General features: G+C 37.5%; 1 protein-coding gene across 4 annotated transcripts in view; it reads left to right on the top strand.

Annotated features, from left to right (window-relative positions):
• The window catches only part of SWT1 (SWT1 RNA endoribonuclease homolog), a 107087-nt gene that overhangs the window by 41872 nt on the left and 49933 nt on the right, over positions 1–15282 (top strand). For all 4 annotated transcript variants that reach the window (XM_047753958.1, XM_047753959.1, XM_047753960.1 and 1 more), the window contains exons 13-15: positions 861–999; positions 6015–6163; positions 11713–11900. In XM_047753958.1, coding sequence (XP_047609914.1) covers positions 861–999; positions 6015–6163; positions 11713–11900 — 476 coding nt within the window. The remainder of the gene's footprint in view (positions 1–860; positions 1000–6014; positions 6164–11712; positions 11901–15282) is intronic.

Below are 15282 nucleotides of genomic sequence, written 5' to 3' on the forward strand. Positions count from 1 at the left end.
TATGTTGAAAAGTAGATTGACAGTTTTTGCTAATTAGAATTATCTTTCTGATTTAGAACTGTGCTTTCCTTTTTACATGTAATTTCTGAAGCTATAAGAATTAATACTAACATGAATTTTACAGGAGCAATTTGTAATGGAATTAGCATTTTAAGATTGTGACTGGCTTTTATTTATTTATTTATTTATTTATTTATTTTATTTATTTTTTTGGTCTTTTCTAGGGCTTCACCCGTGGCATATGGAGGTTCCCAGCCTAGGGGTCTAATTGGAGCTGTAGCCGCCGGCCTACACCAGAGCCACAGCAAGGCAGGATTCGAGCCGTGTCTGCGACCTACACCAGAGCTCACAGCAACGGCCAGATCCCTAACCCACTGAGCAAGGCCAGGGATAGAATCCACAACCTCATGGTTCCTAGTCGGATTCAGTAACCACTGAGCCACGACGGATACTCCGTGACTGGCTTTTAATAAAACATCTTTTAATTGAAGAAGAATTCAACTATGAGTTCCCTTCATGGCTCAACGGAAATGAATTTGACTAGAATCCATGAGGATGGAGGTTCGATCCCTGGCCTCACTCAGTGGGTTGAGGATCCAGCATTGTGGTGAGCTGTGGTATTGGTCATAGTCGCTGCTTGGATCTGGCATTGCTGTGGCTGTGGTGTAGGCCTACAGCTACAGCTCCTATTCGACCCCTAGCCTGGAAACCTTCATATACCATGGGTATGGCCCTAAAAAGACAAAAAAAAAAAAAAAAAATTAAACTATATGTTTCTCTGAAATACATGTAGAAATTCCTAAAGAGGTACTTTTAATAATAGGCATAATAAATGAATCAATGATGCTATTTTTTTCCAGGTGCTATACTTGAAACCGCCATGGACTCTAATGCATTTATTACAGTGCTTTAGAAAACATTGGTTAGCTGTATTTGGATTAGTTATGGAAAAGAACTTGCTTTTAACTGTTGAGAGCCTATATGAAAATCTTTGTAAAGGTAGGAATCTTTTATTTTCCCTTTAGCCCTGTTGTATTAAAGTCAGATTAATAGATATAGTCCATGGAATGTGAAGGTGAATTAATAACATATTTGTCAGTCAGTTCTTAACCATTTATACCTCTGACTTCTTAAGGAAATTTGTGACAGCTGGATGAATGAATGTCGTTCATAGAGCTTGTGCCTGTTAATGGCATCATTGTTGATGTTCCTGTATATTGTGAATACACAATTTTTAATAACGTTGGAAAACTTTTTAAACCGTATTTTATAGTCTATTTAGGTATGCAAATAGAGTTATGCAGATTTTTTTCATTTCTCATTGTGTTTAACACACAAACTTTGATCATGTTTCATGTACTAATTTTAAAAATGGTGTATCAAGATTTCTATTTAAAATAGAGGGATAGGAGTTCCCGTCGTGGCGCAGTGGTTAACAAATCCGACTAGGAACCATGAGCTTGTGGGTTCAATCCCTGGCCTTGCTCAGTGGGTTAACGATCCGGTGTTGTCGTGAGCTGTGGTGTAGGTTGCAGACACTGCTCGGATCCCGCGTTGCTGTGGCTCTGGCGTAGGCCGGTGGCTGCAGCTCTGATTCAACCCCTAGCCTGGGAACCTCCATATACTGTGGGAATGGCCCAAGAATTGGCAAAAAATAAAAAATATTAAAAAAAATAAAATAGAGGGATGATAATAAATTCATTGAATAATAAAAAATGAAATAAATAAAATAAAATATAGGGAAAATAGGAATAGGAAACCTTTAGCTTTGGTGTACAGTGAATTTTAGAACCAGGACAGACTAGAATCAGTGACTTAATTGGTGGTTTTTAAACTTTATTGCACAGAATGTTCTTGAGGTGTCTCTGAAGTTGCCACAGATTGGAGGTGGAAAGGTTGATGGGGAGCCTGGTAATAGTGGGACTTTGGCCCTCAACACCAACTTTAGCCATTTAGCTTTCCTTTATTTGTTTATATATGGAGATTCCATGTAGGATTAAAAAAAAAAAAGCTTTTATGCTAAGAAGAAAAAATGTGAAAAGCACTGATATAATGTTATTAAAGTCTTTTATGATTAAGGAAACTAGGCTTGAGAGGGTAAGTGGTTTGTCCAAAATGAACAGCTAGATTTGCTTTATTGTACCTTAAAAAGTAAAATATAACCATTGTTAGAATGTTCAGTTAGTTCTTGACTTTCCTCAAACTCCTAACATGAAGTGATCTATTCCGTTTATTATTTTATGTGTTAGTTATATCCTATCTACTTAAAAGAAAAAACTGAGTATATATGTGGGCCTTTAAATAACAACCTGAGTGCAAGAGGGTTTAAATTAGGCTTAAAGGTACAAGAGCAGGTAATGAAAAATAAGAAAGATAGTTTTACGGCAAAACATGTGCAGACAGGAGTTCCTGTTCTGATGCAGTGGAAATGAATCTGACTAGGAACCATGAGGTTGCGGGTTCGATCCCTGGCCTCGCTCAGTGGGTTAAGGATCTGGTGTTGCCATGAGCTGTGGTATAGGTCGCAGATGCGGCTTGGATCTGGTGTTGCTGTGGCTCTGGCATAGGCCAGCAGCAACAGCTCTGATTCGACCCCTAGCCTGGGAACCTCCATATGCCGTGAGAGCAGCCCTAAAGACAGACAAAAGACCAAAAAAAAACCCCAAAACCAACCAAACAAACCAAAAAAAACCAACAAAACATGTGCAGACAATTATTGCAGCACTTGATCACAGATTTTAACACTAGGCTTCCGGAAAGCTAAGACAAAACAAAAACATTCTATGGCAGATATACCCCTTCTCTCTCCCCTTCTTCTGAAGTATAAACTATTTGAAAATGTTTTATGTCTTTAAAAATTCTCCCAGGGGATTTAAAGTGCCTGGTCAGTAGCTTATAACTTATATGTAGTAGATCCTGCATGAATATCTGTTTTTAAAAGTTACCTATTTTTAAAATAAACACTTTCCAGGCATTGGTTTTTATCTATAGAAAATGTTTATTAGGGTTACTTTTTTTTAATTTAAGGAGCTATATTAAAATTGAATTTTGACTCTTTTTTTCTCAGAGAAGTTTATTATGATACGTGTTGCATTTAAATAGTTAATTTGAAAACAGGAAAGAAAAATAAAGCATACCTTGGCATTATTTAGCTTTTCTCTTACCGGGGGTATTGTTATATAGGGGAATTATATATATTATATAAGGGATATTATATATATATATATAATATATATATGTATGGGACAACATATCAAACATGTCTTCAAAGTAGTTTTATAAGATAGAGAAACATTTTGATACCTTTTACTAGGGCATAATTTAGCTGGTTCTATTAAAAGAGAAAGTTCATAAACCATGTATGATTTTGAACAAGATTTGGTTTCAAATGGAATATCTAGTTGCCATTTTCTATGTCTCTGGACAGTGTTTTGCTCTTTCTCACAGCTCAGAGGTAGTAGTTAGCAGCTCTAACTACTTCTCTGTAATATTGAGAGAAGTGAAGAGATGGTGACTGTTCCTTTTGCTAAAAATCTCATTTCAGGGATGTCACGTGAATGATTTATTGATCCTTGCTGTAGAAGAATCTGAGCCTAATGTTTACTGACTTGTGAAGTATATGTAATGGAATTATAAAAATACTTCCTGCTCTAAAATAATTTTGAAATAGAAAAATCACAGTTTGTGATTTTAATAGTATCCTCAACTGTTGAATTGTACATATGTGCTTAACTTCAGTATACCAAGACTACATCTTTAGATTAATTCATAGAAAGTTGTGTAGAAAAGAGTAGTACCTTTTTCTGACTTTGTGGTCCATATTAACTTTAACCTAAATAAGTATGGACCTTACATAAGCATTAAACTGTTTCAACCATGTAGATTTCCTTTTATATGTGTGTCTAGGTACTGAACTGATCATTGTTATTATACTTTTGCCCATAATCTTAGTAAAGAGTTCTTGTAAGACAGAAACCAAATGATTAATCCAAGGATGTAAGTTCTACTGAACACAGACTACACTGGAGAAGCACCCTTAAAAGAAGTTGTACCCAGTTTCTTCTCCTGGGTAGATTTACCAGGTTCATCACATCTACCTTCTGTCCTCTGTGTAGGACTCCCATCCCTTCTCTTTCTCACAGGCCTTTTAGTCATTGATTTTAAATATAACTAAAATTGTTTTGTAAGGAAATAGACTATTTGTTGGATAAAAGGAAAGCCAGGAGCTTGGCTATACCATCACATTAGGTTAGAATTTCTAAATATTGTGTAATTACGAAAATCAACTTTTTTATTTTCATTTAACCTTCAGTATTTCACAAGCAAATAGTTGTGTAAGTAATACAGGGAAACTTTTTTTTTTTTTTTTGACTCATAGGGGCAGTGAAAAACCATGCCAGTGTTTCAAAATGTAACAGCCTCTGAAGCTGTGAACATTAAATGAAACAAAACAAACACATTGTAGCATGGTTATTATAAATGCCTCTGAAAACTGTTATGTAGTATTCTGTCTTAATAATGGAAATACTTTTTTTTCTTTTCTGAATTTTGGTGACATTAGAAAGTTATTTATCTTTATTGTTCATGACTTTCAAAATTTTTGAGATGATTGTCACTGCTCCTCCTAATTGGTTTGAGAATTTAATGTAACCAAGTTTAGCGCCTGGAGAGAAAAATCGCTGCACCTGCAGTATGTAGAATTGGGGCTGCAGCTGCCAGCAATGCCAGATCTGAGCTGTACCTGCAAACTGTGGCAGTGCCAGATCCTTAACCCACTGAGCGAGGCCAGGGAACGAACCTGCATCCTTGTCAGGTTCTTAACCCACTGAGCCACAATGGGAACTCCTGTTGTATTTTTCTTACTTTCAGATTAACTCACTTTGCTAATTTATAGAGGGAAAAAAATTCTGCTAGCTCCTCTTGCCCACAGCTCGCGGTTAACCCAAATTGTTTATTTTTCACAAAGGTCGTATTGTTTCCAGAGAACACATTTCCATAAATATAGTATTACGTTTCATGTAATGGAATCTGAAGATAAATCACTATATGATAACTAAGTAGATAATGAAAGGCATTGCACATAATTTAGGTGCTTACCACCAAAATGTTGTCCTTATGATGTCCCAATAGTAATCTGTATACAAATAACCTCAGCTTTGAAATTCTATAGCTTAACTCATTTGTTTGGTGATTCTCTCCTTTCTGAAGAGTATAACATTCTTTCATTTTACTTTTACTTTTTAAAAAATTGAAGTTTAATTGATTTACAGTGTTGTATTAGTTTTTTGTGTACAGCAAAGTGATTCAGTTTTGCATATATTTTCATATTCTTTTCCATTATGGCTTATTAAAGGATATTGAATATAGTTCCCTGTGCAACACAGTAGGACCTCGTTTATCTACTGTATATAGTAATTTGTACATTTTACTTTTACTTTGAAGTTGATTCTGGAATCTGAATACAGTCTTAATATCCACAGGAAATTGGTTCCAGGACCCCCAAGGATACTAAAATTCTCAGTGCTCAAATCCCTTATTTAAAATGATGTACAGAATTTGCATGGAACATAAACACACTCTCCTATATGTTTTCAATCATCTCTAGATTATTCGTAGTACCTAATACAATGTAAATGCTAAGGTAATAAGTGCCAGTGCACAGCAAATTCAGGTTTTGCTTTTTGGAACTTTATGGATCTTTTATTCCCCAAATATTTTCAACACGCAGTTTATTCCCCAAATATTTTCAACACGCAGTCTACTGTTCCATTGACTTGGAACAGTAGATACAGAGGGCCAGCTGTACAGAATACCGGAATATTACAAGAACTTTGTTTAAAACTAAGTCTAACTGTTGCTTTTTACATCAGAGAGATAAATTAGGAATAGCCTGTAGGTATAAATGTGTACTTTTCTTAAATTTCATAATCATTATTAGATTGGTTTTCCAAAGACATTTTTGTATTATATACTCATTTTTACATATTTTCTCCTTCTTAATTTTCTGTTATCAGCTAACAATGCAGTGGACTTTACAACAGTGAAATTCCTGCTTCAAGATTCTAAAAGTTTGCTACATGCTTTCAGTACAAGGTCAAATTATGATGGTATTCTTCCACAGGCCTTTGCTCAAGTAAACAAACTGCTCCAAACACTTACAGAGGTAAGAATGCCCTTTAGAGTAGGTAATCACTTATATTCTAAAAATGTACTTAGCAGACAACAGTAGGAAAAAGACTTTAACTTATTGTAATGTACTAAAAGCATTAAGTAAATATGAAGTTAATTGACTGGAGTAAGCAATCTTTATTGCAAGTTATAAAACACACATCCTCTTATGGAAGCTGTGTCACAGCAGTTGTTGGGATTTTATATTATTTCATTTATGGATAGAAGACAGCTATGCATTGTTGGCTTGACTACTTATTTTTCAGTGCCCTTCACCAATGGATCACAACATGCATCAAAATACTTTGGAAATTTTTTAAGACATACAGATGCCAAGGCCCACTCAAACCTTACTGAATCAAATTTCGGGCAGTGGTGCCCTGTAATGTTTTTGTTGTTCTTATTTTGAAATAATTTCGAACTTACAAAAAAATTTCAAGAGTAATATAAAGAATTCTCATATATATCTTTCACCCAGATTCTCCAGTGTTAGCATTTTATTACATTTCTTTTATTGTTTTATTATTTTCCCTCTCTACCTTCAAGACTACAAGACTACTTATCAATCCTTTTTTTTTTTTTTTTTTTTGCTTTTTGTGGCCACACTCATAGCATATGGAAGTTTCCAGACTAGGGGTCGAATTGGAGCTACAGCTGATGACCTACCACAGCCACAGCAATGTGGGATCTGAACCATATCTGCGACCTACACCTCACTGAGGCCAGGAATTAAACCCACATCCTCACAGATACTAGTTGGATTCACTTCTGCTGCGCCACAGTGGGAACTCTCCCAAGTTTTTTCTGAACTATTTAAGAGTGTGTTGCAGATGTTATCCCCCTTTACACTAAATATTTCCATATATATTTCCTAAGGAATGAGGATATCTTGTGTAACTAATATAATTAATTAGGATATTAATATTGACATAATACTTGCTGACCTTATTCAAACTTTGCCAGTTGACCTAACAAGTTTTAAACGTCCCCCATGTGATACTTATGCAGTCATCTGGCCCTGATGCCTTTTTGCCCCTTTAAAATAACTGTGGGTTTTGTCCCTGGTAATGCTGTAATTTCTGAAGTCTCCTAATATCAAATTAAGAAAAGTCTGGGAGTTCCTGTCATGGCTCAGTGCTTAATGAATCTGACTAAGAACCATGAGGTTGCGGGTTCGACCCCTGGCCTTGCTCAGTAGGTTAAGGATCCGGTATTGCCATGAGCTGTGGTGTAGGTCACAGACACGGCTCGGATCCTGTGTTGCTGTGGCTCTGGTGTAGGCCGGCGGCTACAGCTCCGATTAGACCCCTAGCCTGGGAACCTCCATATGCTGCGGGAGCGGCCCAAAAAATGGCAAAAAAAAAAGACAAAAAAAGAAAAGAAAAGTCTGGTCATTTTATATGCTGAAAATAGCTCCAAAAACTCAGCATCAGAATTACTAGATGAGATATTATGGTATTTTCATCTAATGTATGTCGTTTTTTTTTTCTTTGAGCTATTGAATTGGTCAGGTTTTTCTGTTATTTGTCCTGGCGATGTATGTTCCGTTACCTATGAAGTAATGGAAGGATTCCGTGATACTAAACTTAGGGTTGGTGAGGAAGGAACTTAAGAGAATATCTCCTGGAGTAAAAGAAACATCTTTTTTATTTTTATTTTTTTTCTTTTTGCCATTTCTGGGGCCGCTCCTGCCGTGTATGGAGGTTCGCAGGCTAGGGGTTCAATTAGAGCTGCAGCCGCCGGCCTACATCACAGCCACAGCAACGCGGGATCTGAGCCGCATCTGTAACCTACACCACAGCTCACAGCAACGCCGGATCCTTAACCCACTGAGCAAGGCCAGGGATGGAACCCACAACCTCATGGGTTCCTAGTCAGATTTGTTAACCACTGAGCCACAACGGGAACTCCAGAAACATCTGTTTTATAAACTAATAAGTATGGGATAATTCTTTAGGAAAGAATTGATTTAAGGGGTGAATGATCCTTTGGTATAAGATGATGAAAACATTGGTAGTTGCATTTTTCTTTTTTTTTTTTTGTCTTTTTTTTGCTATTTCTTTGGGCCGCTCCCGCGGCATATGGAGGTTCCCAGGCTAGGGGTCCAATCGGAGCTGTAGCCACCGGCCTACGCCAGAGCCACAGCAACTCGGGATCCGAGCCGCGTCTGCAACCTACAGCACAGCCCACGGCAACGCCGGATCGTTAACCCACTGAGCAAGGCCAGGGACCGAACCCGAAACCTCATGGTTCCTAGTCGGATTCATTAACCACTGCGCCACGACGGGAACTCCAAGTAGTTGCATTTTTCTATGGCAAGTGTGACTTTTAAAACCTTTAGTAGGGGAGAATGGGCCTGGAGTTGCAGGTTTGAGTATTGTGCTTGAATTGTGTAGGGAAAAATACATTATCCTTTCCCCCTCACAGAACTGAGCCCTAAACCCCATCTTTAGTGAAATAAACATCATAAATAAACAAGATAGAAAGTTCAGGATACTTACAGGCTTAGCAGTCTTTGAATTAAAATTTTTGAGAATAAATTAAGATTGATTGAGATAAAATCATAATATCAAGATCCTTTCATCAGTTGGAAACTTGGTGATGGGAGTTACCATGAGAATGTGATGTTAATTTCTTTTAAGGGCCACACCCGTGGCACATGGGAGTTCTCAGCTAAGGATTGAATTGGAGTTGCAACTGCTGGGCCACACCGCAGCTACAGCAATGCTGGATCCGAGCCACATCGTTGACCTACACTGCAGTTCACGGCAACACCAGATCCTTAACCCACTGAGCAAGGCCAGGGATCAAACCTGCATCCTCATGACTACTAGTGGGGTTTGTTTTCTGCTGAGCCACAAAGGGCACTCTGAAAATCTGATGTTAAGGTTTAGTGTTGTTTGTCAACAAAATGGTATGCCTGTTATATGTTGCCCATTGAGTATTTTAAAATAGTGAATTATTATTTAGTAAATTACTTGTTCTTGAATCCCGATTTTCCAGTTCTCAAACTAGCAAGAGATTCAAGAAGGCAAGTGGCAAAGAATCTAGCATCCTAATTACTGCTTTTCTCTCAGCACTTGGCATTAGTGCGATTGCTTGAAACAACCTGTGTTGTTTTCACAATTAGAGCTCTTAAGTGTTGCTTTGTTTTCCTGTTTCAAACAATTCACTGAGTCAGCCAGGAACATTGTGATTTAGCTTGGGCTTTTAAAATACCCTTTCAATAGGAGTTGTTTTGTAGAATGCATTAGATTTGATATATGACCTGAATACTTCACTGACCTGGGCAACAAAAAGAAATGGATTACCTCCGGGATAGGATATCTAAATATAGTAACTGTAGTAAAAAAAAACAAACCAAAAAAACCTCTAATCTTAATTTACCAAGTGTAATTTACCATTCGTTTGCTTCTGAGAAATCAAAATGAGAAGTAACATAATTTTCCAGAATTTTATACAAGTGGGGTAGAGACAGGAAAAGGATTTATGTTTTTTTCTTTTATAAACCTTGTAATGCTCCCCCCCCAAAAGATGCTCTTCCAGGATGCTAGAATAATTAAAAACAGTTTTATTAATAAACTTTAGGCTTCTGTGCCTCAGACTCCCCATCCTAAGTTATGATTTTAACGCCTGGCTATTTAATCTTTCTGAGCCTTAACTCCTTCTTTTGTAAAAAGAGTATAAAAATCTCTGGGTGTCCCTAGTGGCCTAGTGGTTGAGGAGTCAGCATTGTCACTTCTGTAGCTTGGGTTTGATCCCTGACCCAGGCGCTTCCATGTGTTCCAGGTGTGGCCAAAAGAAAAAAAAAAGTATAAAAATCTCTGTCTCAGAACTGTCATGAGAATTAAATGAATATTTGAGAGCACTTAGTGCAATTAGAGTGTTTGATAAAGCAGTCCATTCGCACAGTCGTGTACACTATTTGAGAGCTGAGGAAAAACATTATGTGGTGATGAAACAAATTTATCTCGGAACAGAATACATCTTTCCATCCCCGTGTATTTATTAAGTTCATATCAATGTAAACAGACCATTTTCTTCCTGCCTTGAAAGATAGAAAAGGGTAATATTTACCTTTATAGTTGGAGAGAGACTATAACCCCATTCATAGTCAGATTGCTGAAGGTCAAATTCTTTTCATACCTTTTAGCGTCTGTGTGACCTTGTTTGACCTTACTTATCCTTTCTGTGCCTCAGTTATAAAATCTAGATAATCATAGTATCTGCCTCATAGAGTAATTGTGAGGATTACATGAGCTAATTGATATAAAGTTCTTAGAAAATTCCTTTGCTTAAGACATGCTCAATAAATATTAACTGTTGTTACTAACAGTTTTGGAAATTTCCTTTTTTAAAAAATTTATAAGCATGAAACTGATAATCTATAAAGCTAACCTTTGAAATCATACTTTTATCAACAAAGGATACATAGAGAAATGGAGTGGTTTGAAGTTCACAGAGAAGTTATAATAGTGCCAAGACAAAAAAACTCAAGTTATTAAACTCATTGTTAAAACTTTTTTCCATTCTATCAGATATTTTTTTTCACCTAAGTGAATATTTTCCCCCGAGATGATTTTTTAAACTATCACTTGAGGAGTCCCCACTGTGGCTCATCAGGTTGAGAACCCGACATAGTTTCTGTGAGGATGTGGGATGCATCCCTGGCCTCCATCAGTGGGTTAAAGATCTGGTGTTGCTGCAGGCTGTTTTGTGTACTGCTGTGTAGGTCGCAGATGTGGCTTGGTATTGCTGTGGCTGTGATGTAGGCAAGCAGCTGCAGCTCCAATTTAGCTCCTAGCCTAGAAACTTCCATGTGCCCCAGGTGTGGCCCTAAAAAGAAAAAAAATCATTTGAGTCAATAATATCCCTCTTCTACCCTGCTTAAAAATATGCTCAGATCTCCCCTTCAGTACGTTTTCTTGGCCATGCTCTGTACTTCCTTTTTCTTTTGTCATTTTGCCATTTTCTTGGGCCACTCCCGCGGCATATGGAGGTTCCCAGGCTAGGGGTCTAATTGGAGCTATAGCTGCCAGCCTACACCAGAGCCACAGCAACACAGGATCTGAGCCGTGTCTGCGACCTACACCACAGCTCACGGCAACGCCGGACCCTTAACCCACTGAGCAAGGCCAGGGATTGAACCTGCAACCTCATGGTTCCTGGTCGGATTTGTTAACCATTGAGCCACGATGGGAACTCCATGCTCTGTACTTTCATCAACTACCAAACTTGAAGGAACACTCCATAACCATTGTTTCCATTTCTTTGCTCACTTATTCTCTTCTTCCTCTACAAATAGAATTCTACCTCTATGCTCTATAATAAGTAGATTGGAAATATTGTTTGGTATAAATGGAAAAGGAAAATAAGTTTTTTTAGCTCTGATGACCTCTGGGAATACTCTGTGCATAATCAAGGACAAGGAATAATCAGCACTTCCCAGAAAGCTAGAATTTTTGTAAGCAATAATTAGCATTCTTTTTCTCTCTCTTATGAGTAAATGACTAGCTGCATATTATGTGATTCTTATTCCCCCAGGTCAAGGCAAAACTTAAGCAAAATCCTTCAGAAAATACAGCGGGTAAAAAGCAAGAAGATACTTCTTTGATGAAATCTAATAACCAAGAAATCACCATTTTCTCAGGTTCTCATCTTCCCCAACCAAACAGGCATCAAGAAATCTGGGCTATCCTAGAGAATGTTTGGATTACAATATATCAAAACAGGTACTAAATTTCTTTCTTTCTTTCTTTCTTTCTTTTTTTTTTAGGGCTGCACCCACAGCACATGGAGGTTCCCAGACTAAAGGTCGAATCAGAGCTGTAGCTGCCAGCTTATGCCACAGCCACAGCAAAGCAGGATCCGAGCTACATCTGTGACCTAGACCTTAGCTCATGGCAATGCTAGATCCTTAACCCACTGAGCAATGCCAGGGATCCAACCCACGTTCTCATGGATACTAGTTGGGTTCATTAACCACTGAGCCACGATGGGAACTCCCATAAAAGGTACTAAATTTCTAAGAATTTCTGAATTTTAGGGGTTTTCATCATTACTGTTATTCATTAAATAGTGTCTGGATTGTGAGTTTAATGTACTAGATTATCTCATGAGGCCCTTTTATCAAATTGGTATGTTAGGAGAGCACATCAAAACTACTCAGAGTTTAAAAAGCCTATATGCTTAGGCTCTATTCTAAGAAATTCTGATTCAGTAGGACTCAAGTGAAGCTGAGCTAGTGCTTCAGCCCAAGAGCTTCAAATATGATACCTTAATGAGAACTATTTTCTATATAATCTCAGAATGAATGAATAGTCACCAAGATGGGCTAAACAAATTAGCAGGATACAAAGCCTTAGTAAGATTTAAAATAATCTGAAGAAAACATCAGTCTGGATTAGGGAAAATTCATATAAGATTTTCTTGAAAGATAAATACTTTTACTTAAAAGGAGGAAATACTGGAGTTACTTTGTGTCTCAGTGAGTTAAGAACCCGACATAGTGTCTTTGAGGATGTGGGTTCAATCCCTGGCCTTGCTCAGTGGGTTAAGGATCTGGCATTGCCTTGAGCTGTGGTGTAGGTTGCAGACATGGCTTAGATTCCACGTTGCTGTGGCTGTGGCATAGGCTGGCAACTGCAGCTCCAATTCAACCCCTAGCCTGCGACTTGCATCTGCTGCAGGTGCGGCCCTAAAAGTTGGAGGGGGGAGAAGAAATACTTTCATTAATTTCATGCCCATGAAATATTATGGTCTTGGTAAAATGAAAAATAGAGATCATTTTTGAAGAGGTTTTTAAATAGGCTACTGCTGGGTAACTTAAAAATAATTAAAAACAACTGATTTTAAAGTAGGCAGCACTCCCTTCCCATGCTTTTCCCCAACCCATACTCTTTAATTAATGTCAGTCATACTGCATGCTTTGTGGTATGGTTTTGGCTTGAGGCCTCAGTGTGACTCTTGTTTTGGACTAAAATCATCTATCTGTTCTAGTTGTTTACAAGAACAGCAAGGTAATATTAGCACTCTATTAGATGAATAGAATTGACATCTATTCTCAGTCAGTCATCTGTTACAACACTATAGATTGGACCCATTTTAGTCCTTGGCTACAAGTAAAACATTTTTTGAACAAATATAGTCTGTTATACTAAAGAAATAACTATATCTGACATGTACACTAAAGAAAACCATGTTTAAAGTTTTGGGGTTTTTTTTTGTCTTTTTGCCTTTTCTAGGGCCGCCTGCGGCATATGGAGGTTCCCAGGCTAGGGGTCCAACAGTCGGAGCTGTAGCCACTGGCCTACGCCAGAGCCACAGCAACACAGGATCCGAGCCGCGTCTGCAACCTACACCACAGCTCACGGCAACGCTGGATCCTTAACCCACTGAGCAAGGCCAGGGATCGAACCCACAGCCTCATGGTTCCTAGTCGTATTCGTTAACCACTGAACCACGTTGGGAACTCCTAAAATTTTGTATTTTAATATAGAGCAAAGGTTTTGTTTGTTTTGTCCAGTCTTAACATATTTTTAATGTTTTGGCTTATCAGATATTCTTGTTAGCCAAAAGTTATATATACCAGGCAGAGATGAACACTTTCAAAATAAAATAGTGAATAATATTTTGAGTCTCTTGGATATTTTAAAACAGTATCCTAGGTATTTTAATCTCCCCTCACTTAGAAAACATTTGAATACTTTCTGTACCTTAGACCTGACCTGTAATACATATACTTTTGTGTTGGATATTACAGAGTTCTTGGTAATTTCTGGGTAATAGACTTTGCATTATAGTAGTTCAGTAAGTGAAAAATGCTTATATTGTTGTGTATCATTCTGAAAGCCTACCTCATTGTTTCCCATTCCTGATTGTGTCCCAAAGTCAAAGTCACTGTAGAACTTCCTCCACATATTCATGCTTGAGCCTTTCATGGAGAGATGCTCGTTTGAAGATCTGGTAGGCTCTATGCACAATTTTTCATATAAAACTACTACTTGAGCACTTATGTACAATTGTGAATGCCATTTTCTTACTCTGTGTTCTTCTTGTGGTTCATTATCAGTTGTGAACTTAGAGCACACCAGGTTAGGTTATTGTGTGTTCGCTGTTTATAACGAATTTGGATGAGTGTTAGGTACTATTAATGATTCAGTTTCAGGGAAAAAAATCTTTCTTATTCTTGTTCAATCTCTGACGCATTTTCTTTTAAAAACCGTGTATTTTGAGTCTGCAGTGAGAAATATAATTAAACAAAATGTATTGTTTTTTGCTGTTACTTTCTTCATGACTCAGAATCATATTAATACTGTGAAGGCAAAAGAAAAATGAGATTGGTTTTGACAGTTTATTGTCTGATGATTTTTTATAAATTTTCAAAATATATTTTTGATATACTGATGGCTTTCATAGAAGTTTATTTCCTATATTCATTCATTCTCTATTTTTTATTTTTCATTTCTGGCTGTACCTGCAACATGCAGAGGTTCCAGGCCAGGGATTGAACTTGTGCCATAGAAGTTACCTGAGCCACAGCAGTGATAATGCCAGATCCTTAATCTACTGTGCCTCCAGGGAACTCCATCATTTATTTTCTGTTTCTCTGCCTTTCTTCTTCTTTTTTAATGGCTGGCCACACCTGTGACATATGGAAAATCACAGGTTTGGGGTCAAATCGGAGCTGCAGCTGCTGGCCTACACCACAGCCACAGCAATACCAGATTTGAACTGCACTTGTGACTTGTGCTGCATCTTGCAGCAATGCAGGATCCTTCGTAGGGCCAGGGATCAAACCCACATCCTCATGGACACTGTGTCAGGTTCTTAACCTGCTGAGCCACAACAGGAATTCATCTCTTGCTTTTCTTTTTTTTTCTTTCTTTCCTTCTTTCTTTCAGCAAGAATAAATTAGATAAATTGTACTTTGTCAAAAATAAAAACATTTTCTGCATCAAAGGACAACATCAAAATAAAACCTACAGTATGGGAAAATACATTTGCAAATCATGTATCTAGTAAGGGTCTAGTATCTAGAATCTACAGTGAACCTGCAGAACTTAACAGCAAAAAGACATTCTGATTAAAAAATGGGCAAAAGCACAGGAAAAT

Source organism: Phacochoerus africanus, chromosome 11 (assembly GCF_016906955.1).
Source record: "Phacochoerus africanus isolate WHEZ1 chromosome 11, ROS_Pafr_v1, whole genome shotgun sequence".
In the NCBI taxonomy this organism is placed as follows: domain Eukaryota; kingdom Metazoa; phylum Chordata; class Mammalia; order Artiodactyla; family Suidae; genus Phacochoerus; species Phacochoerus africanus.